Source organism: Melopsittacus undulatus, chromosome 9, assembly GCF_012275295.1.
Source record: "Melopsittacus undulatus isolate bMelUnd1 chromosome 9, bMelUnd1.mat.Z, whole genome shotgun sequence".
NCBI lineage: Eukaryota > Metazoa > Chordata > Aves > Psittaciformes > Psittaculidae > Melopsittacus > Melopsittacus undulatus.
The window spans coordinates 2,589,651-2,613,997 of NC_047535.1; the positions used below are offsets into that span (position 1 = coordinate 2,589,651).

Below are 24,347 nucleotides of genomic sequence, written 5' to 3' on the forward strand. Positions count from 1 at the left end.
CCCCATCGGCTCCCTGCAGCCCGGTCCTCCGCCCATCAGGCGGCGCCCTCGCCGCACCTCGCGGTGTGGCAGCGCCGCTTCCTCCCCGCCTGCAGGGGGCGCTGTCCGACTGACAGTGGCCCGGCTGCCCCTCCTGGCGGAAGCGGAAGCGGCCCGGCGGGGCGGCTCGGTCCGGCCCCATTGCCGCCGCGAGCGCCGTGAGTACCGGGAGGTGGGGGGAGGCCGGTTGGGGGCCCCGGGGATCCCGGGAAGTGTCCTCCCATGAGCGGGGCCGCAGCCGTCGGTACGCTCCTGTGGGGCGGGGGGAGGATGGGGCCTGCCCCGGGGCGGCCTCTGGCCCTTCGCCTCCTGCCAGGCCTGCAGCAGCCGCCGGCGGGCGCCTCCCGGGACCTGCCCGCTCTCCCCGGCCTGGGAGACAAGGGCATGCCCGTGGCTGCTCACCCGGCTCGGCCCTCGGTGCAGCCCGCGAGTGCAGTCGGTGTGGCGATGCTGCGGGTGCCCTGAGGCGCTGTGCAGGGTGCGGCAGCCCCGCGGTATTGGCTGCAGGGAGGTGGAAATGAAACCCTTCTCGGAGCGGGAGGTGGCTGCGGCTCAGACCCCGCAGTGATTTCCCATCGCGTTGCCCTGGGCTAACGCTGCCGTGCTGGGTGGCAGATCCTCTTGTTTGCTCGTTAAAGTCTGCTGTCCCGCGGGTTTTATCTGTTCTCTTGGGAGGGGCTGTGAGAAGTATGTCAGGTTAAGGCATAACAGCGTCTGGGTGTAGGTGGGGAAAGGAGGTTTTTCTTTGTTGGCATTCTGATGCAGGTTTGAAGTCTCATGCTCAGTTTCTACCGCTGTCTGAGCAGAGCACTGCTTTTTGTATGTGCTTGGAGTCTCCTTCCAGTTTTACAGGGGCTGCATATTTGTGTTGTAAATAGCTCAGTTCTTATGCGTTGTGTTTGTGTTCTCAAAGGTGGAACCAGTCTTTTCATCCACACTTGCTCTGCTTTGGATTTAGCAGTTTGTGCTATCAAATGTGTTTGGTCCAAGGTGTAGGTCGTTTCTTTTTCACCTGTCTATGCTGAGATATCTCAGCAGCTGTGCAGAGATGCAGGAGAGCCAGTCTATGCCTAGCCCCATACCTTGAGATTCAGTAGTCCTTTAGTTACTCTTTGCTCAATGGGAATGCTTTATTTAGTCTGTATTCTGTCAGGCCAGCAAGCTCTGCTGTAGCAGTGTGCAGAACAGTTGTGCTGTTTTTCCATTCTATATATAGAAAACCCCCTCCCTTTGAGGAATGACAATCCTTGGTCTCTCTGGTTATGAGCTATGTTGAGGGAGTTTATAGCTTGGATCCTTTTGGAGCTGCCCTCAGATCTGGGATTTACAGTGGAAGGACTTGATTTCCTCTTGGGAGACATCTGGGCTGTTAATTCCAGCTCAGATATACTTTGTGAAGGACAGCTGCCTGCAGGAAGAGAGATCTGCTAAATTAATGCCCTGTTTGGGAGGATAAAAACCTATGCCGCAGATAAATCTGTTTGGAAAATGCTTTTTCCACTGTGTCCCCTTCTGGCATTGCCTCACTTCTGGAAGTCTTGTCCATAGAGTATTTGTAATTATATCCCTGAGATTATGATAGTGATGATGGTTGCTAGGCCCTTCCAAGCTTTGTTTGAAAGGAGATATAAATAAATCCGAGACATTATAGGAGAATGATGTGAATAAGGACATGCAGTTTCCTAGGACCATTGTGTATGACGTGGTTCCAAACCAACTACTGATGATGTTTCGTCTAAGTAGTTGGTTGTCCCATGTCTTACTACTGTCTTCCTCACCCCCTGCTCTGATACCAGTATAGCATTCGTGCAGTTTACAGGGAAGAAGAAACAGGTAGGAGAGCTTAACAGGGAAGAATTTATCCACTTCATGAACTGATCAGAGCAGTTGATGTGTGGGGGCAAGGGAAAGGCAAACAACAACAACTCTCTGTGTCTCTATGAAGTTCTTAGGCCCATTCTGAAAGGCTGAGTGGTGTCAGCCTGTTTTCCACAGCAGAAATCTCTTGTCTGGTCCTCCTCATTCTGCTGGCTTCCGCCCCACATGAAATGATGATTTCCTTCTAGCCCTTTTGCTGTGGGTCTGGGAGTCTGCTGGGCTGCTGGAAGGTGGTGCTGAACCTCTGTTGTTCTGTTCTTCCAGAAACATGCAACATGGCAGCAGCCATGGAAACTGAACAGCCGGGCCTCGAGATCTTTGAAACTGCAGGCAGAGAGGAGCAGGTCCAGAGGGAGGAACAGCCCAAACTGGAACCTTTCTATGTAGAGAGACATTCCTGGAGCCAGCTTCGGAAACTGCTCACAGACACACGGAAGTATCATGGCTACATGATGGCAAAAGCCCCTCATGACTTCACGTTTGTGAAGAAAAATGATCCTGAAGGACCTCATTCTGATAGGATCTACTATCTTGGTAAGCTTGCAGTGGCAGCCTGTGTCTTGACTGAATAGTCCTTGCAGAGGCTGCTTGGGTTTGACTGTTCTTGAGAGCAGGATGTTCCTGGCAGTTAAATCCAAATAGATTTCAGGGCAGATTGGCTGCTCAAATGTCATCATTATCATTTTGATGTCTCAGTAAAGCTGAGACACAGAAATGGTGTGGTTGGGTGGCTTTTCAGGCCTGGGAGAGCTGGAAAAGAACTGTGAAGTATCCTCTGGAGCATATTCCCTACCTGGGAGGATGGATTGAATCTGTTCTCCATACAATATCCCCTCTCTAAAAGCTCTGTAGTTTTAATCTCCCTTTTCTTAACTGATGAACAGAACCTTGTTTTCCTTCAAAGTATCCTTCCAAAGCAGGCATTACAAGTGTAATTTTGCAAGTCCTTTGTGCCTCAGCTACTGATGGAGTAGGTTTTTCAGGGATCCTGTGGGTACTAAATAGCAGTGTAGGGCAGAGGCAGCTTAAAGAGTAAATACTTTTCTCAACATTTTTGATCTTAATAATGAAGAACTTAAGGTAATTTATTGTTGTTGGCCTCAGTGCCTCATTTCTGTATTGTTTCACTATGTAATTTCACTTGGTATATCTGCATTTCTAAGTGCTAGAAGTGATTTGGCATGTAAATGGTACTGTGAGCAGCATTCCTGGTGGCTTTTTGGAGCAGGTGGAGGAATGCTTTTGTCGAAAGCTGCCAGAGCTGAACATAACTCCATGAACAACTGGGTTAGGGAGAGGAGCAAAGGCCCAGGAGCCAGAATGATGTTCTAGCCGCATTGCTTGCTGCTTAGGCTGGGTGTTTAAGCTCTGATTTGTCATTCACAGAATCTTTGCATGTGCTGAGCAGTGCATAGAAAGCTGCTGATCTGTCTCCTTTTCCCCTTTTCAGAGGGTAGGGATCATAATCCTAGAACGATGCCGAGTTCAAGCACATTGAGGGTGGATGAAGGCCCAGCTGAGATCGGCTCTGGTTTCCCATGTGCCAATTCCTGTTCTATAGATTGGACATAGCCTTCCTCAAGGCACATCTAGCTCCCTCTGGGCTGATCCCATGTGCCTTGGCAGGAGCTTTCAGAAATCTGAATAGCACTGAAGGAGAGGTGCAGGAAAGGAACTTTCAGACCTTCCTAAAGACATGTTGTCTTTGAAGCCTGAGCTGTGTTGTGCTGCATCCAGCCAGGGGAATTAGCATTCCTCCTTCATTTTAAAAGCTTATAGAAATACAAAGTCCCCCCAGAAGACACAGGCAGGCTTAGGCAGCATGGGGAAAGCCTGGATGTAGTTTCATGTTCTCTGCTTTCTCCGGGACTTACATTTCTGTGAAGCAGGGAATTCCCAGAGCAAGGCTGCAGTACAGAGACCAGCAGTACTTTCTGGTGGGAAGAGCCTGTGAAACTGTTGCTGGGAATTCTTTGAGAGTGCTTGGATAATGAACAGAAAGCTAATTAATTTTCCCCCCCTCCTCACTTTCACAACAGCAATGTCTGGTGAGAACAGGGAGAACACGCTCTTCTACTCTGAGATTCCCAAAACCATAAACAAAGCTGCAGCTCTGTTGCTTTCCTGGAAGCCTCTTCTGGATCTTTTTCCGGTGGGTCCTGATTTCTTTCTTGCTTCTTGGCAGTGTAGCAAGGACATGGGCTTTGGGATTGCACCTATTTGCCATTGTTAAAATTTGGAGTTTTATGTCTTAAGATTTTCCCTATACTCAGCTAACTGCAGCCATCTCAAATCAAGCACGGCTTTCTCAGCAGTGTTTGGAGCTACAGCCTTCACTGCTGAATGATTCCTACTTTGCCAGCACAGATTGGAAGAGCTAATTTGTATCTAATTCTCTGCTATGAGATACTGGGGATTGCTGAAGGAGCCTCCAGTCTCCAACAATCACTGTTGCAGGGGGAAGTACGAGTCCCCCTGAGGATCATTCAGTGGCTCCATGACTCATGCTGGAGCAGAAGATCCCTATCCCACTCCCTTGGACGTGTATCCCTGTTTCACCTCTGCACATAGAAAGCCTGCACTGGTCCTATCCCACGCACCATGGCAGGATGGAGGAGGTGGGACACCCCCCATGTGGAATTTGGTGTATTTATCTCCATGTTACTTCCTGAGGCTGTCAGACAGACCAGTTACTGTGTGTCTTCATGAAGGTTAGCAAAGACTTTCCTGCCCATTCTAGAAATAACAGACCTCCAGTCTGATGTTTCTTAAACCACTGGATACTGGAAATGATGCTGTGCTAGGGGAGAGGTGGCTATCAGCTTTACAGCTGTGTAGGATCTGCTCATGACCTGCACCTACATGTGCTGACAATACAGACATAAGCAAGAGTAGGCTTCTAGTCACGAGCAGGATTCTGGAGGAGAAGGGTGTTTGCAGAGCCATCTGGTCCTGGAAGCTCAGTGTACAGAGATGCTTTACAGGGTAGCATGGCATGCAGAGCAGAGTGTTGATTGTTGTGTTGGCTTCTCTGCCTATATTCAGGCCATCTTGGACTATGGGATGTACTCTCGTGAAGAGGAGTTGCTGCGGGAGAGGAAGCGGATTGGCACCATAGGGATCGCCTCTTATGATTACCACCGGGAAAGCGGCACCTTCCTGTTCCAGGCAGGGAGTGGAATTTATCATGTAAAAGATGGAGGCCCTCATGGATTCACTGTGAGTTTGCTCATCCCTCCTCCTATCTCACTGCAGGACTTCTTTGCTCTGGCTTGGATTGCTGCACTCAGAAGGCAACTAGCCTTGATAACCTTGAGCCAACCAAAGCCCAAAAGAAGGGTGCTCTTTCATGTAATCAGGAGTCACATCAGAGGCAACTTCTGTTCCCAGGCTGTGGTTTAGATGTCAGTGTTCAGCAGTTGGTGCTCTTTGTGTTAGAAGGTTTGGCTATATGGCTTGCAGAGCAAGCAGCCTTTTCTCTGCTGGTGCTAAAGCTGCGATGATTTCTTATTATTGTAATAGATTCCTGATGTCTCTCTAACCTTGCTGTCAGGGGGAATTTACTGTACCCTGAGTTGCTTTTGGAGGACAAGATTGTATGTTCTGCCAGGCCCTTTTTAGGGTGCTGGTTTTACGAGTGTGCCAGGCTTCTCTCAGCAAGCTGCCTTCTGATCTGTGGCTAATCCTCAGCACTGGTGAAAGATGCTCTGGTGGGATCTGTGCAACCACGGTGGGAACACAATTTTCCCTATAAAATGTCTGCATAGTATTTTTCCATGTTTAAAATTGATTCCTCTGTTGTAAACCTGTGTATTTGAAGTCAGTGTTCACACTACTGTGGTCTTAGAGATAATCCTGGTTAGTTTCTGTAAGTGTTCATGTGTTATCGTTGCTTACTGTGCTTTTCTTTTTCTCTCCAACAGCAACAGCCTTTAAGACCTATTCTGGTAGAGACCAGTTGTCCAAATATCCGCATGGATCCCAAGCTTTGTCCAGCTGATCCAAATTGGATTGCATTTATCCACAGCAATGACATCTGGATATCTAATATAGAAACAAGAGAAGAAAGGAGGCTAACATTTGTGCACCATGGTACTGCATCCTGAATTAAAATCTCTGCACCTCCTCTGCACTTGTTCCTGCTAGACTGAATTCAGCAGTGGCACTGGGGTTCTTCTGAAATCTGGGGGAATGGCCCCTGTTTATTCCACTTTGTTTGTCCTGTTCTATATGTTTCCTCTAGTGCAGATATCGTGGGATGATTCTGGATGCACTGAGGTATCTGGCAGAATGAGTTATTTGTTGAGTCCATATGGAAGGGCTCTTCTGAAAAACAGCACATTCCTTTTCACTGGAACAGCCTTTTCTTGTGTGGAGGAGCTGTGGGTGGAATAGAGCAGGAGGAAAGTTTCTGTCAGGAAAATCAGGCTGCAGGGCATTTTAGAGACAGCATAGGCAGATCCTGAATAGCCCTGAGCCTTCTGCTGGCCCCTCATACTCAGTAATTTAGGTTCTTGCTTCTTGCCCTCTCCTCTCCACTTGTGTTTCAAACATGTATCCTGGAGGAAGGAAAATGGGAAATTGTGGATAAAACACTTAAAAAACCAAAGTGTTTTGGTTTGCATTTAAATCACACTTTGTATTTAAAGTATATAATTTAAATTGCAGTTAAATTAACATTTCTGGCACTTTGTAATAAAACTTTAGCCTATTTAAAAGTTAAATATTAAAATATTATGTAAGTACATTAAAAATAAACTGTAGCAGTGACTCCTTCTCAGATGATAATTATTTATGGAGCGCTGCTAAGTTACCTCCAGGGTAACAGGGAAAATATTGAAGCCCTATGGAGATGTCATCATGTTGACATGTTATGTAAGCCTCTTGCTTTTGCTTTGTGCAGTGAATTAAATGCTGAAGCTTTCCTTTTTCTGAACGTTGGTGTTTTCAGTTTGAGTTGTTCAGAAGGGTTTGTGCTTGGTTTTTCCTTTTAACTAAAGATTGTGGTTCCAATTCACTGAGCTCAGGTAGAGAGAACATTTTCTTTCTTCTAGTACATAGGAAATGGAGAGATTAGTTGGGTAGGAGTAAGAAGGGAGGATGGCTTTCCTTTCCTGAAAGAAGCTGCCATGTCAGAGAGGATTAGATCCTCCCTAAATAAATCAGCAGAGCAGGGTGGAAGCAGAAAACAAATCTGCTGAGAAGTGATTTATTGTTGTGTTCCAGGAGGGATGAACTTGGGTCAGTGTTTAGGATAATGCAGGACTGGTTTGCTTCTGCAGTATATCATGAACTGATTCTTCTGTGTCTTTTTTTAGAGCTGGCAAATGTTGAGGATGATCCAAAATCTGCTGGTGTGGCAACTTTTGTGCTGCAGGAGGAGTTTGACAGATACACTGGCTACTGGTGGAGCCCAAAGGCACAGCCAAGTAAGTGTGGGGCATCCAGTGAGTCTGACAGGCACAAATAATGCTCCCCCTGCTATGGGTCTAGTGCAGAGTTAGTTTTTCTGTTGCTCTTTATGAAGATAGGAACTTCATCCTGTGGCTCGTTTTAAACTATCTGCAGCAGTGGGCATGTTACAGTGGGCTTGTGACACGTGTTACTGGGGGAAGAGACTTCCCTTCTTTGTAGGAGTCTTAGAGTGTTTTGCTTAATGAAATATGAATCACAGATTTTGGATTTTATTTCATCTTTCCAACCCGCTCATGCCCCTGCGAGAATATTGATGGCTGCAATAGCTGAGAGTGAGAGCTGTTCTGACCAGGAAATGTTAATTCATTTACAGCACTGAATGGGGGTAAAGTTCTTCGAATCCTTTATGAAGAAAATGATGAGTCAGAGGTGGAAATTATTCATGTCACATCACCCATGCTGGAGACAAGAAGAACAGATTCCTTCCGGTACCCCAAAACTGGTGAGACCCTGGTACCTTATATCTCTGTCCCTGGGAGATACACACTGTATTCCATATGCCTGACAGCACTGATGCTCCTAGCCTAGAGCAAGGGGTTGTTGGAGAGGTGTTGAGTAGTCTTTGAATTGGTGTCCAGGTGGTGAAAGTATGTTTGAGGAAGCTGCTGCTGGAGAGGTTACATTAGTGCTGTGAGTGTGCTGATATTCCAACCATGTGCTTACTAAGAGCTCCAAGTCTGGGTGTCAGAGGAGTTGGCAGAAACCCTATCTGATTGTCACTATTTTGGAGGTGGTGTCTCAGATCCTGGCACATTTCAGTTGTGGAGGGGTTGGTTCTCATTACAGCCCTGTGTCTCTGAGGGAATAGCTGCAGAATTAATGTCCTTCTGATTTGTTGAGAGAGGGTTTCTGTTCAGCTGCTGCCAGGGCCCTGGCAGCTCAAGTTCTGGAGGACTCTGATCTCTTGCACTTCAAAGAGCAAATTCAGCATTCTTGTAGCCAGCCAGGAAAACCTCCTGTTGTCATATTTGCAAACAGTAAAAGGGTGAGGACAGGCTTAGAGCATAGTAAATGTTGTGCCATTGGAAGCAGGGAGGTGAGACTTTAGCAGACCTGACAAGCGCTGATTCACTGTCAGGTGTATGGGGCAAATTTGAACAGTTTGACCTTTGTTCTTCTGAGATTTCCCTACTATTACAGCAGGGAATGTTGCTCACAGGTAACAGTGCTTTATTCTCTTTCCTCACTCCTGAAATCTTTGTTTTTTGGAGAAATACCTTCTATTAGGCTGACCTTCCCAAGCTGCAGAATTCATTCAGGTCTTGCAGATTCTCTGATCCACTGGGAAAGGTTTTCTGCTTATGATACTGATTTACTTGTTTCAAGGAGGAAGACAAGCACAGTGTTAGCCTGGGAAGCCAGAGATGACTCCTTGTGTACTCCCAGATTTCTGAGATGATACTGTCATAGCTGAGGTCAATGTTAATGTCAGCAGTTTAGGAAAAGGAGCCAATCAAAGCCCAAATCCTTAAAAAGAATATCCAGGTTTTAATCTTTGGGCCTCGGTTTCCAGTCTGAGCTGCAGGGACAATAGCCCCTTGCTGTGGGTTGTTATGAGGCCAAAGCTCGAGGCAGTGGAGAAAATTCTTCCCATAGAGAAGGCAGGTGCTCAGGTAGGCAGCACTGGGGCCCAAGGCAAGTCGTTTCACCTCAGTGTATCCATCAGGTTTGTATATGAAGCAGGTTGATGAAGTGGGAGCTCTCACAGCAGCACTGAGACTATTCAGAACACATGGAACTTGCCACATGTGGCTTCGTATGGATCAGCAGCTTTATTCTTTACAGTCTCTCTTTTCTTGCTGTGAAGCAGACCCCAGCATTTAGCACTGCAGGTGCTCTACTGCAGGATGACTTGCTGCTTTGTGCAGGCTTTGTGTAAAGAGTTAACTTCAGATTTTCAGCGTTCAGCACAAATACGTAGCTTTATTATCTTAACTGCACTAGTCGTGGCAGTAGGTCTTTAAGTGTTTCATTTTCATAAATGCTTTTTAGTACTGGATCACTTTCAGTGTGCCACCTTGAGAATCCCAGCCAAACAATAAACCAGAGCTTGCTTTCTGTCCTGATCACTCCTGAGCATGTGCATCCTGTGACTATGGGAGAGAAGGCTGTGACAGTAGCATGGCCCTTGATCAGATCTGTGTGCAGGATGACTCTACCTCATGTTTGCAGTTTCATTTCTCCCTGCTTGCTGTCCCTCACATGTGCAAGTAGGCTATTTGATCAAAGAGCATTCTGCTGTTTGCCTTTTCCAGTTCTGTATGAATAATGCCACAATAATCCACAGTTCAACTCTGCTCTCTTGGAAGCAAACAAATGGTGTCTGACTTTTAACATCTGTTTTTATAGGTACAGCAAATCCAAAGGTCACTTTCAAGCTCTCAGAAGTGACAATCAATGCGGAAGGCAGAGTAAGTTCTATGTTCTGCTTGTGTTCCAAATAATTGTAATTTCTGTGAGTCTTTTTTAGTCAAGTTCATTTTCCAGTTCAGTACAAATAAACTTTCTTGGCTGCAATAGCTTAATGGCTTCTCTAGAGGCCGTGCACTTGCCTCACTCCTATGCAGATACTTGGTGTCTGTGTGTGCAGCAGTGCTTCTCAAGGCTGTGCTTTCTTTCCCTGCCACTGGTTTACAAACTCAGCTGCAGAGCAGAATGTTTTAGGTGTGGATGTTTAGATCTTCTTATGTGACAGATCTCTTGATTGGCTGCAGATATGGGGAAAATTTGCTTGCAAAGACAATATCACCTTACATAAACATGAGCATATGGAAAGAGATGAACTTTGCAGAGTTTTCCACAGCCCAGTCCAAGATCTTCAGACAGTTGGGAAATTAATCTTACCAGATACAGTAACAGCCATACGTTATTGGGATTCTCTCTACTCTTGAGCTACTTCAGCCATCAACAGTCACCTGCTGGGATAGTGATGCTGACGTCAGCCAGCAAAGGCAGGCAAAGCCATTGGGACCCTTTGGGTACCACTGTGACTTGTTCCCAGTCCCAGCAGGAGCAGGCTGCAGAGCTGCATATCATGAATTAGAAGCACGCTGATAACTGGATGTCATGCAGGATGTTCGAGAGCTGCCAATAAAAGCACCTCACAGAACAGCTTGGCACAAATCACCTCCCCTTTACATGGGGAAGCTGAGTGTTCAAGTGACTTGTCTGAGACAAATGGTGGATTGATGAGGAGCATTCAGATTTCCCAAGTCCCAGCCCTGGCTGTGCTTGTAGTATGCAGCTCTCCTATTATGCTGGTGTCTGTCTGGCAAGAGATGGGGTTGAATCCCCTGTGTTGCAAAGGCTGAGCAATCTAAATTGCATAAGCTGCACAGAAGAAGTCTTCTGTGTCCAGACTCTCATCGTGCATGAAAAACTGGATGTGGGGGTTCATCTCAGTGTCACTGAATTGCTGCTTTGTCAACAGATTGCAGATGTTGTGGATAAAGAGCTAGTTCAGCCGTTCGAGATCCTCTTTGAAGGAGTAGAGTACATTGCTAGAGCTGGGTGGACGCCAGAAGGAAAATAGTGCGTATGTTAATCCTGTCTCTGCTTAGAGGGTTTGGGGTGATACAGTTAGGAGCAGAATGGAGTGGTCTCTGTCTTCTTCAAGCTTAAGCCTGCTTTCATTTTTACATTGCTACAAACTTGTTTGTGCAAAGGGGATGATTTTTCCAAATCCCAAACCGGAGTCCTCTTTGTCTCTTTCTCTGGTACCTGGCCCTATTGCTTTGGGATTGGGCACTTGCAGCCTTTGATGTATGTGTCCTCTCAGCATCCCTGTGAGAGAGAGTGCAGTGCTATTATCCCCATTTTACAGATGGGGAACTGAAGCCCAGAGAGGCTAAGTGACTTGCCATGGTCACACAGGAAGTCTGTGGCTGAGGAGAGAAATGAGCCCAGGTCCCCCAGGCCCTAGGCTAGCGCCTTAACCACTGGACCATCCTTGCTGACCAGACTTACTGATCAGAAAACCTGCTGTAAGTGCTACTTACATTTGCATGTCATTTTTAACCCTGTAGATGATGTAGTACAGTGTTTCTAACTCACCAGAAGCTTCTCCAGAAGGGTTTCTCACCAAAAGGGTTATCAAACACTGGAACAGGCTACCCAGGGAAGTGGTAGAGTCACCATCTCTGGAGGGATTTTAAAGATATGTAGACGTGGGACTACAGGGACATGGTTTAGTGGTGGACTTGGCAGTGCCGGGTTGATGCTTGGACTCGGTGGTCTTAAAGGCCTTTTCCAACCCAAACAATTCTGTGATTCTCCAGAATTGCACTTTTCCAGTTCTTGAGGCTAAAGTTGGCTTTAACCTTTTTCCTTCCCTCCCTGAAAAATATGGAAGAAATGCAGGGAGACATTGGCTACGTTACCTTGCTTTTTGCAGGATTATTATTAGAGCTACATGCAGAGCATCAGAAGTATGGCAGGGTCTGCTGCCCATCCATTTAGGTGCCAGTGTTATTCTCTGCCAGGTATAGATTGAAAACATCAGTATTTTCACAAGTATCCTCAAATTTCAGTTGAAATTTTTCTGCTTCATTATTCCCCTGATTTTTCTCTTCTCTTTCTCCCTTAAAGCACTATTCAAATCTGGGAGAACAGAATTAATTAAACTTTTGAACCTGCAGTGCTTATGCAATATTGAAATGAAGTGAAATAGGTTCTTGTGTTAGGGAAAACTCGTTTATGTGGGTGAAATTTTACATGGAGCTTTGTAAGCCACAATCTGAAATGGAATGTTCTTGACTCCCTCATAATGCCTAGTGCTAGTTAATGTCTGCTGTAGGTTTTCAGACCCAATACTTATGATTGCACATTATTTTCTCTAATATCTGCCTCCTCAACAGCATCTGGTCCATCTTACTGGATCGCTCCCAAACTCGACTTCAGATCGTCCTGATCCCTCCTGCATTATTCATCCCCACAGAAGATGATGCAATGGAAAGACAGAAACTTATCGATGCTGTACCAGATTCTGTTACACCTTTCATTATTTATGAAGAGACAACAGACATCTGGATAAATGTAAGAATCTGAATTTCAGCCTTCTCTGATAGTTTGTTGTTCAAGACTCTGCTTGTAGCACCTGAGCAACATTGGTGCTACTCTTCTGCCTAGGAGAATGTTCCCAGTGTGTATATTCTGTGCTTCCTGCTGTAAAAACCAGTATGTAGAGAACACAGGGATTTGGGATGTGAAAACAGAGCTCCTTTGAGGCTGCACAGTGGTCAGACAGAAACAGGAGCAGAGCCCACAGGGCTCTGGCTTTCCATGGCCACAGTGTTAACCCACCGACACCTTCCAGATTCTTGGTGCCAGTTGTTCACCAAAGCAATGCCAGCAGATTAAGTGTCCTTCAGCCAACAAAGGTCTCTCTAGATGATATTGGGTGAACAAGTCCCAGGAGTCTGTTAACAGCCCCCAAAACCCTTCCTTAACTATGTGGTCTGGTGAAATACATTTGTATGTAATCCCCTGGGAGGTGTGCTGTTGGGCCTGTGCTGTGATAGCAGCCACCTGTGTGCTAGGCTAATGCTGTAAAGTGAGTGCTCTTCACACCTCTGCAGGTAAAGATCAGTGTCTCTGAAATGACATCCCATTGGCGGTGTACCAGGGTGCAGGAAGGCCTGGGAACACCAATTACTGACAGCTGGATCTTTCAGCAGAGCATTTGCACAAAGCCTGGCACTAAATAGTCCCTATACAGCAAGTGTTCTCTGTGATACTGCATTTTCTCCTAAGAGTGTGCATAGTTTCAGGATGGTGTCGTGAATTTTCCTTTCTCCATTATTTTCACTGGCTGGAGTGTTTTCTGAGTGGCAGCTCATCCTGTGCAGGTAAATGCTTCTGCATCATTCAAAAGTTTGTTCCATAAGGAAGATTTGGCATCTTCATGAGTGTGTAGGTGATAGTTCTTTCTTTAAGTAACTCTTCACTTGTGGGCTACTGGACAGAGGAACTCTGGCTTCTCTGGGTAGGTCTCATGCTGTTTGCAGAGCTGGACCTGCCTCTATATCTAAGCTAGAAAGGCAGGTGCAGAAAAGCTCAATTAGTTTGGTGACCAGAAGTTAGAGTTAGATGAGCAAAAAGCCTGGAGCTGTGCAGCATCCGTGGCTGCTGCCTGCAGAGAGCCCCAGGCTCATAAGCACAACTGGTTCTCCCAGTGCTGCACCCTGCTAGTGTGAACTGTGTTTGTGTTGAGCAGTGAGAGGAACAACTTCTGTTGTGTTATGACTTCAGTGCCAAAATCCTGCCTATAACAGTAATCCACTGCTCCATCTCCACAGATCCATGATATCTTCTATGTCTTCCCTCAAACCCATGAAGATGAGATAGAGTTCATTTTTGCCTCTGAGTGTAAAACAGGATTCCGGCACCTCTACAAAGTCACCTCGGTTTTGAAGGAGAGCAAATATAAGCGGTCTTGTGGAGGCCTCCCTGCTCCAAGTAAGTGAAGTCATTGTTTTGAGTTAGTTGGGCATTTGCTGCCAGCTAGTGAGGATATAAATGTCCTTCCAGCTGGCAGGAACCGTTGTCTGATTGGAAACTCCTGCTCTTGTCCAGGAGAGCACTTCACTGTTGAGTTTTTGAGATTGTCCAGGGGTTATGCTGCATTCAGTGTGCTTTAGGTTTAACCCCAATTCTTCCTTAGGGATTATAGGGAAAAGTTTCAGAAACTCAGATGGGAAGCAAGCTCCCTGTGATACTGTGAAATGCACTTTGTTGGCTTTTCCTTGTCAGTGTTGGGACTGCCTGTGCGCTGACTTTGCCAGAGGTTAATCATTATAGCAATAACATGGATGTGTCTGATGTGCTGGGTCCAATGTGTCTAATAAAGGCACAGGACTCAGTTTTCCAGGTAAACACACCACAGTCCCTGTCAGCCTTCACAAGCAGGCTGGTAGCAGAGGGGCTGACGATGAGCATGGTTTGAAGGCACTGCAAAAAGGTCCATAGAGAGCCTCCCTCTCTCAGTGGGTGCACATCTTAGTCCCTTATAAATGAACATGTGCCCTTGGCAGCAAAACCTATGATATGAGAACTATTCAGAGAATTCCTCTCTGCTTTTAAACCAATCGTGGTATTGCTGCATAGGCAGAGATGTAGGTAGGAGAAAATTACTGCATTGGAAATGCAGGAAGAGCCATTTTAAGCAAAAACATGAAGGGCCACGTGCTTCTGAGCTGCAGTCAGAGCTTGGTCTTGCTCAGATGAAGGACAAAGCTGTGTGCAAAGCTCCCGAGTGGTTTTTCCACAGCATGTATTCTTTAATTTACAGTTTCATGCTGTGATACTTTAATTTACTTATGTGTTTGTTGAAGGCACTTGCTGAGCTCTGCATGCACAAAAAACACACCTCATTTTACTAGCAGTCCTAGTTTCTTGCAACTACTGTTTGGGGTGGGATTTTTCCCAGATAGCATTATATCCTAGGTTGATTAGATTTCTCTGAATGTATCTGACTCCTTTTTCTTGCTATATCTCCCTCATTCTCAGGGAAATGAGACTATCTTCTAAAAGCAGAATTGTTCCCCACCCTGTTTCAAAAATCCCTATTTTTTGGTTCCTGAGGTTCCCTTTCCATACCCATTTTTCAGTATAAAAACCTCTTGTTTCTGTGCAAGTGACAAAAGACTTCATAAAAAAGCTGGCCAGGCCTCAGGCTGAACCCTGTGGATCCTTTAACACCTATTTCACACAGTGTTAAACAGTAGTAACCCTAACATTTGTCTGGGGAGCTGGCAGAGATGTGGGTCTTCTGCAAAGTGACATTGCTCCTGGGTTTAGTCTGGTAGAAAAGCTTGGAAGGAAGGAAGGAAGGAAGGAAGGAAGGAAGCGTTATTGTCACCATGTGGTTTGTAAAATGTAAAACTGTAAATTCTCTCTGTTGGTTCTTTGCAGGTGACTTCAAGTGCCTCATCAAAGAGGAGATAGCGATTACCAGTGGGGAATGGGAAGTGCTTGGCAGACATGGATCCAATGTAAGTCTCTGCTCTTACTGTGTGGATGTTCTCCAAACAAGACACACTGTAGGGATGATCTCTGGGGCCTCACAGATTGGTACATGTCACATTAGTGAGGCTCTGCTCCTTGAGAAGAGAGGACCTTGCCACTCCCTGATACTGAGTTTGAGCATATGTGTTGTGGGGTTTTTTGGTATGCAGTGTGCTTTCATCCTTCTCTACCTCTGATGTGCTATTCTGGACCAGAGGTTGTGGGTTTTGCAGTGTGGGAAAGCAACACAGGCAACAGCATTCTTTTCCTGCACATTCCTGTGTGGATCCTTGTCAACAAGGAATTTTCCCCACTAAATTTAAGGCTTAAAGAGAAGGGAACAAAAATACTGTGAGGTATCAGTGAGGAAATCCAGGTTTCATGAGCAGAAAGACATCATGGTGGTGTCCAACTGCTGTTCTGGAATCAACAGATACTCGTTGGAGGGATCAGCACAAATCTGTTAGCCCCATCTCTTTTTAGCTACAATACATAGTATTTATGTTCCATGGTGACAGAATTATTTAGCATAGGAAATAGTAGGGGAGACTGTGAAGAGTAAAGAACCTGCATGAGAGAGCTGAGCAGCAAGGCATGAAGTGCAGATCATAACTGACAGAGTTGTGTATGGTAAGAACAGTCAGTTAGCCTATTCCTTTCAGATTGGCTCCAACTCAGCTGTATGGGGAGAGGCCGAGGAGGAGACTTGGAAGCAGTAGAACTGGGTATTGTTTTGGCAAGAAGCAATATTGAGGGATGTGTTGTTTGTTTTGATTTTGACAGATCTATGTTGATGAAGCCAAAAAACTGGTGTACTTCCAAGGCACAAAAGACTCACCTTTAGAGCATCACTTGTACGTTGTTAACTACGAGAATCCAGGAGAAATAAAGCGGCTGACGGAACGCGGTTACTCTCACGCCTGCTGTGTCAGCCAGGTACCTGTCTGCCTGGGAGGCCCTAATAGTCAGGGTTGCCTGGGTGTGCTGTGGCTTGTCTCCAGTCTTATCCTTCATCAGTCAGCAGGCAAGGCTGTATTTGAATGTAGCAGAAGCTGATTTTACACTGTGTTGTGTGCTCCTGTTTGTTGTACATTGAGTGCATAAACCCAAACTAGATTTGACCTCCCAGTTCAGTTCCTCTTTAGCTCACTTCAGGCAAAAAGAGCCAGGATGAATTGTTTGAAGCAGTTTGAGCTTGACTTTTCCACCTGAAGTGGGCTATAGAACAATCACCAGAGGAGATGAGCCTGTCATTGGGTAGGGTTCCAGGCATCTAGGGCAATAGCCTGTGCAGCTGGGAATGCTTTACCCAGAAGAGGATGTGTGACAGGGTTCTCATGCCACTGTGAGTTTTGTAGGTGTAAATTTGGCTGAGTCTTGCTAAGGTCTGTAACTTCTCAGAGTCTGTCTGCTGTTATCAGAAGTGCTCAGACTTCCTGGTTTAATTTGGTGCATAAACACCTTCTAAAAGATCTAAAAGCAGGAAGAAATGATCACTTTGCTTTGGCACTAGGGAGCTCAAGGTAATGTTCTTTTTCTCCCCAGGATTGTGACATGTTCATCAGCAAGTACAGTAATCAGAAGAACCCACACTGTGTGTCACTTTACCGCCTGACAGGACCTGAAGATGGTGCAGCCCACAGGACAAAGGAATTCTGGGCTACCATTTTAGATTCAGCAGGTAAGGGCATGGATGAAGAACTGGGGGAAAGGACAACCAGGATCCCAGAATGAAAGATATCCCAGAATATACTTGCTTGAGATATGCTGTTTTAGTGATTTCAGATTGTCTCTGAAACTCATGCTTGTGTGAGGAGTTCTTGGGAGCACAGGAGTAGTGTTTTCAGGACAGCAGCGAATGGGTATAAACTGGTCATGAAGGAATTTAGAGTGGAAATTACCAAGTTTCTGCTGCCAGAAGCAGTTGAAACTGCAGACAGCCAGTTTTAGCATCAGGGGAGGGGATTAAGCACCCTTATTTACTGTGTCATATGCCTGCTAAGGATTATGCTTCTGGGAAGGGGCATACACTTCTTAAGTAGTTGTGTGCTGCTGCCTACTAAGGTCTTTGTGAGACAGCTCTTGGACTTTTATTTGTCCATTGTGTTTCTGTTCCCTTTCATCTCTCCTTCCCTGAGGCATACTTCATATCCTGTGCTTCCCATTTATTAATGAGGTGAGTCCTAAGTTGGGTTAGGAAAGGATGGGATACCTATAATGGCCTTGTCAGGGGAGAAAAGCCTCTACAATCCATAGGAGAGCAGGGATGGAATGGGATGGGACTGAGAAAGCTCTCCTACAGCTGAGGCATTCACAGTTTATGCCTGCTCCCAGCCACATCCACTGGAAAGTGTGGGTGTGCTCCACTGGGATTGCAGTGATCTGGTGATCTATCAGAAGCAGAGCTGCCTTATTCATCCATTCACTTTTAAACCAGGCTCTCTGTTCCCTCCCATGGCAGGCCCTCTTCCTGATTACATTCCCCCAGAAGTGTTCTCCTTTGAGAGCTCCACGGGATTTACGCTCTATGGGATGATGTACAAACCTCACAACCTGCAACCTGGAAAGAAGTACCCCACTGTGCTCTTCATCTATGGAGGTCCTCAGGTGAGCACAGAAGTTAGGAAGCAGTGGTGTGGGCTGGCCTGGATCACTCCACTGCTCTCTCTAATGAATAGTTCCTACTGCATGCTGAGGATAGTGTGTAGCATTTGCCTCTTTGGTGAGTAGCTGCTTGGCCAAAGGTGTTGTAAGCAGTCATGATTTCTGGGTCATAGACTGAGGCACAGCCACTTGTCTGAGAACAGCTATGGAGCAGCAGAACTAGAACTGGGAGAAAGAGGAGTGAAGAGAGTCCCTGTTTCCTTTCTATCTCCTCCTCCTCCATAGGGATCTTGTTCTTTGTTTCCACTTCCCCATGTGTATGTGAGGGGAGCACTGTGTCAGCACTGACCATTACCAGTGTGTGCTTAGGAGAGCTTGCTCCTCACTTGTCCTTCTCCCACTGCTGAATAGAAGGTGAGCCTTTTGGCCCTGCTTTGGTTTCCCCAACTCTACTGTGCACTGCTGTGATCAAAGGCAGGTAGCATGAGACCTAGTGAAGGGAAAGATTCTTCTCCCGGGAAAGAACAGAAAGAGCAGAGCTGAAGGCTCAGAGTTGGGTCATGCAGTCTGCAGCCACCCCTCTTGCTCCATGCCCATTGATGCTGCAGTGGACCTTAGTTCAGCTCTTCAGATCAGAATGGCTTGTTACTGTACTCATAGCAGACCACAAACAGGGAGAGAGAATCCTGCAGCAGAGAGCAGAGATCTTGAAAACTTTGTTATAAAAATGTACAAAACATTTACAGGAAAGTAAATAAAGTCTGAACTTGGATTAAGAGGGAACATCTGGATTCCATTATATGACATTGCTGCTCTTCTGTTCCAGGTACAGCTCGTGAACAATCGGTTCAAAGGAATCAAGTATTTCCGTTTGAACACTTTGGCCTCTTTAGGCTACGTTGTTGTTGTCATTGACAACAGGGGGTCCTGCCACCGAGGCCTGAAGTTTGAAGGAGCCTTTAAATACAAAATGGTAAGTGGAGCTTGGAGTCTGGCTCTTCATTTCTTTGTGTGTGTATTTAGTGCCTTATGAGGGAAAAGAGTCATCTTTCTGTAACAGCACATTGGAATTCTGGTGTGCAGTTGGGTGCTGCAGGAATGGAAGCAGCAAAGCTCTGAGGGTGGTTACCTCTGGACAGCCTGAGAATGGAACTAACAAAGCTTACCTTTTCCTCTCCTCTCCCAGGGACAAATAGAAATCGATGACCAAGTGGAGGGGCTGCAGTATTTGGCATCACAGCATGACTTCATTGATTTGGATCGTGTTGGCATTCATGGCTGGTCCTACGGAGGCTACCTCTCTCTTATGGCTTTAATGCAGAGGTCAGATATCTTCAGGGTATGTTCATACATTGAGTACTTACTCTGGTCATGCAGACAGAATTTTTCCCTTAATCATGTAACCTCCCATGGATGTTCATAGCACAAAGACACTCAATTCACCTGAGCACAGAAGGATATTGCCTCTCTGGAGCTGTGTAAGAGAGCTTTAAACTGTTGGACTGTTGAGCTTGCAGTAACTCAACTGTGCTGGTATAGCTGTACCAGTCTTGGGTCACCTATGCAGAAGGTACCTTATATAGTATCAGCTGTTGCCAGCTTTGTGTCTGCCAAGCTCTTTGTGCTTTAAACCAGCTGAGGGAAATGATCCTGTTGAAAAATGAGACCTCTGCTTCTCCTCCCCTCTTTCTTGCTCTGAGAGAACAGTTTCTTTGCAGCCTGATCTATTCCAGATCAAATTGCCCATGCTGCTTTGTAGCAGTGTGTTCTGAGGCAACCAGGTGGGCAGCCTGGGCATGGGGAGAGGTACTGAAAAGAGGTTCTTGTGATTCTGCAACTTTAGATCACTACAGTAAATGGCCAGACTGCTCTTGGACAGGTCTCAAAGGTAGATGTGATAAGAGCTGGATATTGCTCTTAGGATGGGTTTTGTTCTTTGTGGCTGCGCTTGCTTTCTCTAAGTCCAGCCTGAGTATTACTGGGAGGTATAATAATTACTTGTCTCACATCCTTAAGGATTATTGCCTTGCAGAAGGGTTTTTAGTGCTTTTTCTCATTGGTCTTTCTTTCGCAGCCTCTCTGCAAGCTGGTGGTGCAGAGTAGTTTGCTGAGTCTTAGGGACCTATTGATCCCAGTTTCTGTTAGATACTCAAATGAACACAGGTTTTGCAACCTGAAACCAGAGTACTCTGCTTTTTGGACAGAAGCACATGTAGTCAGAGCTGACCTGTGCTGATATGTATGAACGGTGGGAGGGAGAGCAAGGGTTGCTTTTCTGTTTCCACTGCAGGCTGTGCGTTGTAAACTTACCAGTGTGTTTTAGGCAATAATAGTTGTACTGGGATGGAGCTGTGGGATGGAGGGACATCCCCACATTGGGGTCAGGCATTGTCATTCCCCTCCCCACGCTGAGAGAGCCGTGTTGAACTTGCAGGTTGCCATTGCTGGAGCACCCGTGACGCTGTGGATTTTCTATGACACTGGTTACACAGAGCGCTACATGGGCCACCCGGATCACAACGAGCAGGGCTATTACCTGGGCTCAGTGGCCATGCAGGCGGAGAAGTTCCCTTCAGAGTAAGTTTGGTTCTTGCTTTTGCTACCAGGAAAGTTCAAGCCCCACAGACACGTTTTTATCTCCTTGTTCTTGACAACTGAATCCTGGAATCGCAAATGCTAATGCACAGATAATAATTAAAAAGTAATAAATACCAACCCCCAACACTAATAAACTTCATACTTGAATGAACATTTGCATAATTACAGGCAATTCTATGTAATCCTTTTTATACTAGCAGTAATTAAAGACTATCTTTTATGTCTAAAGAAATGACAAACATACCTTCAATTATGATTAGCACTTTAGAGCCACATTAAGCTAGATAAAAAGTAGTTATCAGGGTGCTTTCCACATGGTTCTGGGATGCTGTCTACTAATGTTTGTCTCTTGCTTTTCTCAGACCGAACCGTTTGCTGCTGCTACATGGATTCTTGGATGAGAATGTTCACTTTGCACACACTAGTATTCTGCTCAGTTTCTTGGTGAGAGCTGGGAAACCATATGATTTACAGGTAAGGCCCGAATCAGGATTTAAAGGTGATTTGTGTGTCTTTGAGGAGTCCAGAACTGGAACTTGGAACATGGCTGTGCTGGACAGCTTGGAATTCTGGGGTAAAACTGTAGGATTTGAGCCTTACATCTTCTTAAAAGGAAGATCTTATGAGTAAACAAGTGCAAATATCAGGCAAATGAGCAGTTAAGGTTGCTCCTGCAGTTTGGAGGCAGCACAGCAGTGTTCATGCAGTGTGGAACTGGGTTATGCTTTTAATTAAACCTGGTTCTGTGCAGATGCAGCCCAGCTATCCCCCACCGTGCTGCAGAACTGGGAGCATGCTGATTTATGTGATGGCTTTGGACAGGATCTGCCTCTGTTCAGGCAGGCTGATCATCTCCTGCACAGCACCAGCTGGATTGGAGGGTGCAGTGGGGTATCTGTGGGTTCAGGTGCTGGAAAATGGGGTGTTTTAGCCAAGGTGCAGAGTTAATGCAGGAGGTTACATAAATAGTTTGAATATGGTTTAAATGTTGGTGCCTCAAACTCTTATCCATACTTATGATCTTACTTTATGTTTTAGATCTACCCTCAGGAGAGACACAGCATAAGGGTGCCCGAGTCAGGAGAGCACTATGAACTCCACCTCCTCTATTACCTGCAAGAGAACCTGGGCTCTCATATTGCTGCCCTGAAGGCAATGTAACTGACCTCTGCAGAACTCTGCTCCGCTGGCTGCTTCACCAGACAAGGAGACATAGGAAACTAGAGAAAATAGGATGGAATATTGCATTCTGGTGCCTGCCACATGTACACACACAGACACTTTTTTAAGAGCAAATTTGGTGCCATACAGGAAATGAAAGTCTAGTGACCTGATAACTTGAAAGCTTAAGACGGAAATAAAAGCAAACGTCTGGGGTATGACACAGTACCATGGGTGTTCTCTTGGGGGAGGAGCTGAAGCTGAAACCAACGTATTTCTACAGCACCAGATCTTCACTTTTTAAAAGAATTGTGACACAGTTGACGTATTTTTACAGTGTGTTCCTTGGTATCTTATTACATAATACTGGATGATTTACTCACTACCCAGCGAGGGTTTACCTAAGTGGTTCCAACTTGTATTACATTTAAATGCTATCATATAGCTTTTATGCTTCGTGAAAGGGATGTGTCTCACTCCTTAGAAGCTGGTCACAAGGTAGACACATCACCTGTCTAGATGTTAATTGTTTTTTAAGAAGAAAGACTTAAGCTGCTTCCTAAGGAATTGAAGTTCTGGATTCAGTTCAGCTGATGCCAGGTTCTTTTCAATGATTTCCTCTCTCCCCAGGATAAATCATACTCTTCTTTCAGCAGCTTGAAATCCTATCCTGATTGTACTTGATTTCAGTGGGGAAGTGAAAAGATATTTTACTGTGATACGGGCATAACAATCTTTTATTCTGACATGCAAACTAATTTAAGTCAAAGAGCTGAAACTCTGTAGGTTTTAAAATAAGCTTAAAAGTGCAGCTCATTTCTCCCTGACATTTTCCCTGGGGCTGGTTTTTGTAATACTGTTTCTTCCCATCATTTTAGCATGATATAGGTATATGCATCCTGTTACAATTTTAAAAGTCAGTACTCTAATTCAAAGGTCTGCAGAGGATTTGGGGAGGAGAGACCTTATGAACACTACATGTGAGGCAATATGAACTGCTTCATTGAATTTTAAGGGACTATTTCCCAGGTTTGTTCTCTGTTCAGTGCTCCAGTCCTGGATCCTTTCTACCACTGCTGTGTAGCATGATTACGATGCTGTATTTGAGAAACCCCCTTCTGTATAGCTTCAAGTAACCCTGCTAAGCCTAAAGGATATTCAATCCCAGTTGTGTTTTTGCTAGTCAGGTTTTAACTAAGCAGCAGGCTTGGCTAAAAAGCATCATAAGTGTGTGAAGTCACTTTTAACTTGCAACAGGTCGTTTAGGATAGAAACCCATAGTAAAATGATTCTCTTTAATCCAGGAAATTCTCCCCTTGGGGCTTGCCTCTGAGACTCCTATAAGTTTTAATGGTTTTCTTAGAAACCTAAGAACTTCCTTTTCTTTCTGTTTTGGTGCTAGAGAGAAGCAGAGCATGATTTTCTTTTCATCTTTTGAAAATCTGGAATCACTCTCAGTGTTTACGCTCTTAGTACTCCACATGTTGTAACCTTGTATTTTCCTTGCTTTTGTACTCTTCAGCTTGATCCTGAGACTCCAGGATTTAACACAACCTGGCTGTTTTGTATCAAATTGCATCGCTTTTCAGTTAGGCTGCTGGGCATATGCACCAAAGCTATTGGAGCTGGTGCACTTAACATGGTTGTAAAATCTGTGTGTGAGAATAGGATCTGGGTTGGGGGGGGGGGGGTTACGCAAAAGACAGCCAAAGCAAACGGGCATGTAGTAAATGCAACTATCCTCTGAGGTGGGGATGTTTGGTTTGTGCTATTTTCTGGTTTTTGGATCACAGTAATTATATGTGGATCAGTTAAAACACCATCAGCAGGTCAATAACAGGCTTATAGTTTTAGTTTTGGGAAGGGCATGGCAGGGAAGGAGCCCAGCTCCTCTAATGTCTACTCCTAGTAGTTAATGTGGCTGAAGGGAATTCAGCATCCCTATGGAGTGTGCTCTGGTCAGTATTGTGCTGGTGCATTTGAGCTAGAACAACATGACAGTGAGTAGAAAGAAACAAGTATAAGCTGTTACTCTGGAATTCCATTGTGTTCCTTATGTGTTTATGCTGTATTATATATACATATATCTATATCTGTTCATATATACATATATGTATAAAATTACACGTGGATAGTATCACCTTTTCCAAGGTTGTTTATATTTTGTTCAATATTAAATTAACTTGCTTTTTGGGGTGTTTTTGTTCTTTTTCTAGAGGTGACTACCCTTGAATGTAAATGTATATGGTTTTTAAGATGACATTGATCCTTTTGTTTAAAAACCAGAACAAAAATGGCCTTCAGCAAACAGTGCTTTTTTGGGGAACTGAAGAACTGAATGTTATGCAAGTAAACCAGGCTAGGTTTTGATTTAGCACAGGATGTGATAAGTGCTGACATGGAAATTTTTAATGATGCATCCTTCCATTGTTTTAAATATATATATATCAAAAAGCTATTAAAGTACAATGTACTGTAAGTACTCTATTTTGCAACATAAATTATGTATTTCTTTCTTTCCTACAGTTTTCCCTTTACAGTAGTTAAGCACTTTCAGACCCCACATTCTCTTATCCTGTGGAAATGCT

The 24,347-nt window shown here is 45.2% G+C and overlaps 1 protein-coding gene across 3 annotated transcripts; it reads left to right on the forward strand.

The window, feature by feature from the left end:
- The first annotated feature begins 139 nt into the window (after positions 1–139).
- DPP8 (dipeptidyl peptidase 8) lies at positions 140–23,434 on the forward strand. 3 transcript variants are annotated; one of them, XR_004549999.1, is made up of 20 exons: positions 140–197; positions 2,182–2,451; positions 3,957–4,069; positions 4,963–5,136; positions 5,841–6,009; positions 7,236–7,346; positions 7,706–7,834; positions 9,742–9,803; positions 10,823–10,923; positions 12,249–12,426; positions 13,689–13,848; positions 15,304–15,383; positions 16,180–16,332; positions 16,942–17,077; positions 17,858–18,003; positions 18,827–18,973; positions 19,187–19,323; positions 20,435–20,577; positions 20,961–21,072; positions 21,637–23,434. XR_004549999.1 is itself a non-coding variant. In XM_034066231.1 (20 exons), exons 2-20 carry the CDS (start codon positions 2,193–2,195, stop codon positions 21,757–21,759), a joined length of 2,649 nt encoding a protein of 882 aa, XP_033922122.1. In that variant the 5' UTR covers positions 140–197; positions 2,182–2,192; the 3' UTR covers positions 21,760–21,976. The 3 variants fall into 3 exon arrangements, 2 of the variants coding, with proteins under 2 accessions (XP_033922122.1, XP_030904522.2); XM_034066231.1 differs by having other exon boundaries at positions 19,187–19,339; positions 21,637–21,976; XM_031048662.2 differs by lacking the exons at positions 140–197; positions 3,957–4,069 and having other exon boundaries at positions 2,264–2,451; positions 19,187–19,339; positions 21,637–21,976.
- The last annotated feature ends 913 nt before the right edge of the window (positions 23,435–24,347 follow it).

What these genes read in the sequence shown, in the direction of transcription:
- DPP8 (XM_034066231.1), top strand. Translation starts at nt 2,193, where the DNA reads ATGGCAGCAGCCATGGAAACTGAACAGCCGGGCCTCGAGATCTTTGAA. An exon ending in CTTCCGGTACCCCAAAACTG is followed by an intron (nt 7,835 to 9,741) that starts GTGAGACCCTGG and finishes CTGTTTTTATAG; the next exon opens with GTACAGCAAATCCAAAGGTC. An exon ending in AGAGGTCAGATATCTTCAGG is followed by an intron (nt 19,340 to 20,434) that starts GTATGTTCATAC and finishes TTGAACTTGCAG; the next exon opens with GTTGCCATTGCTGGAGCACC.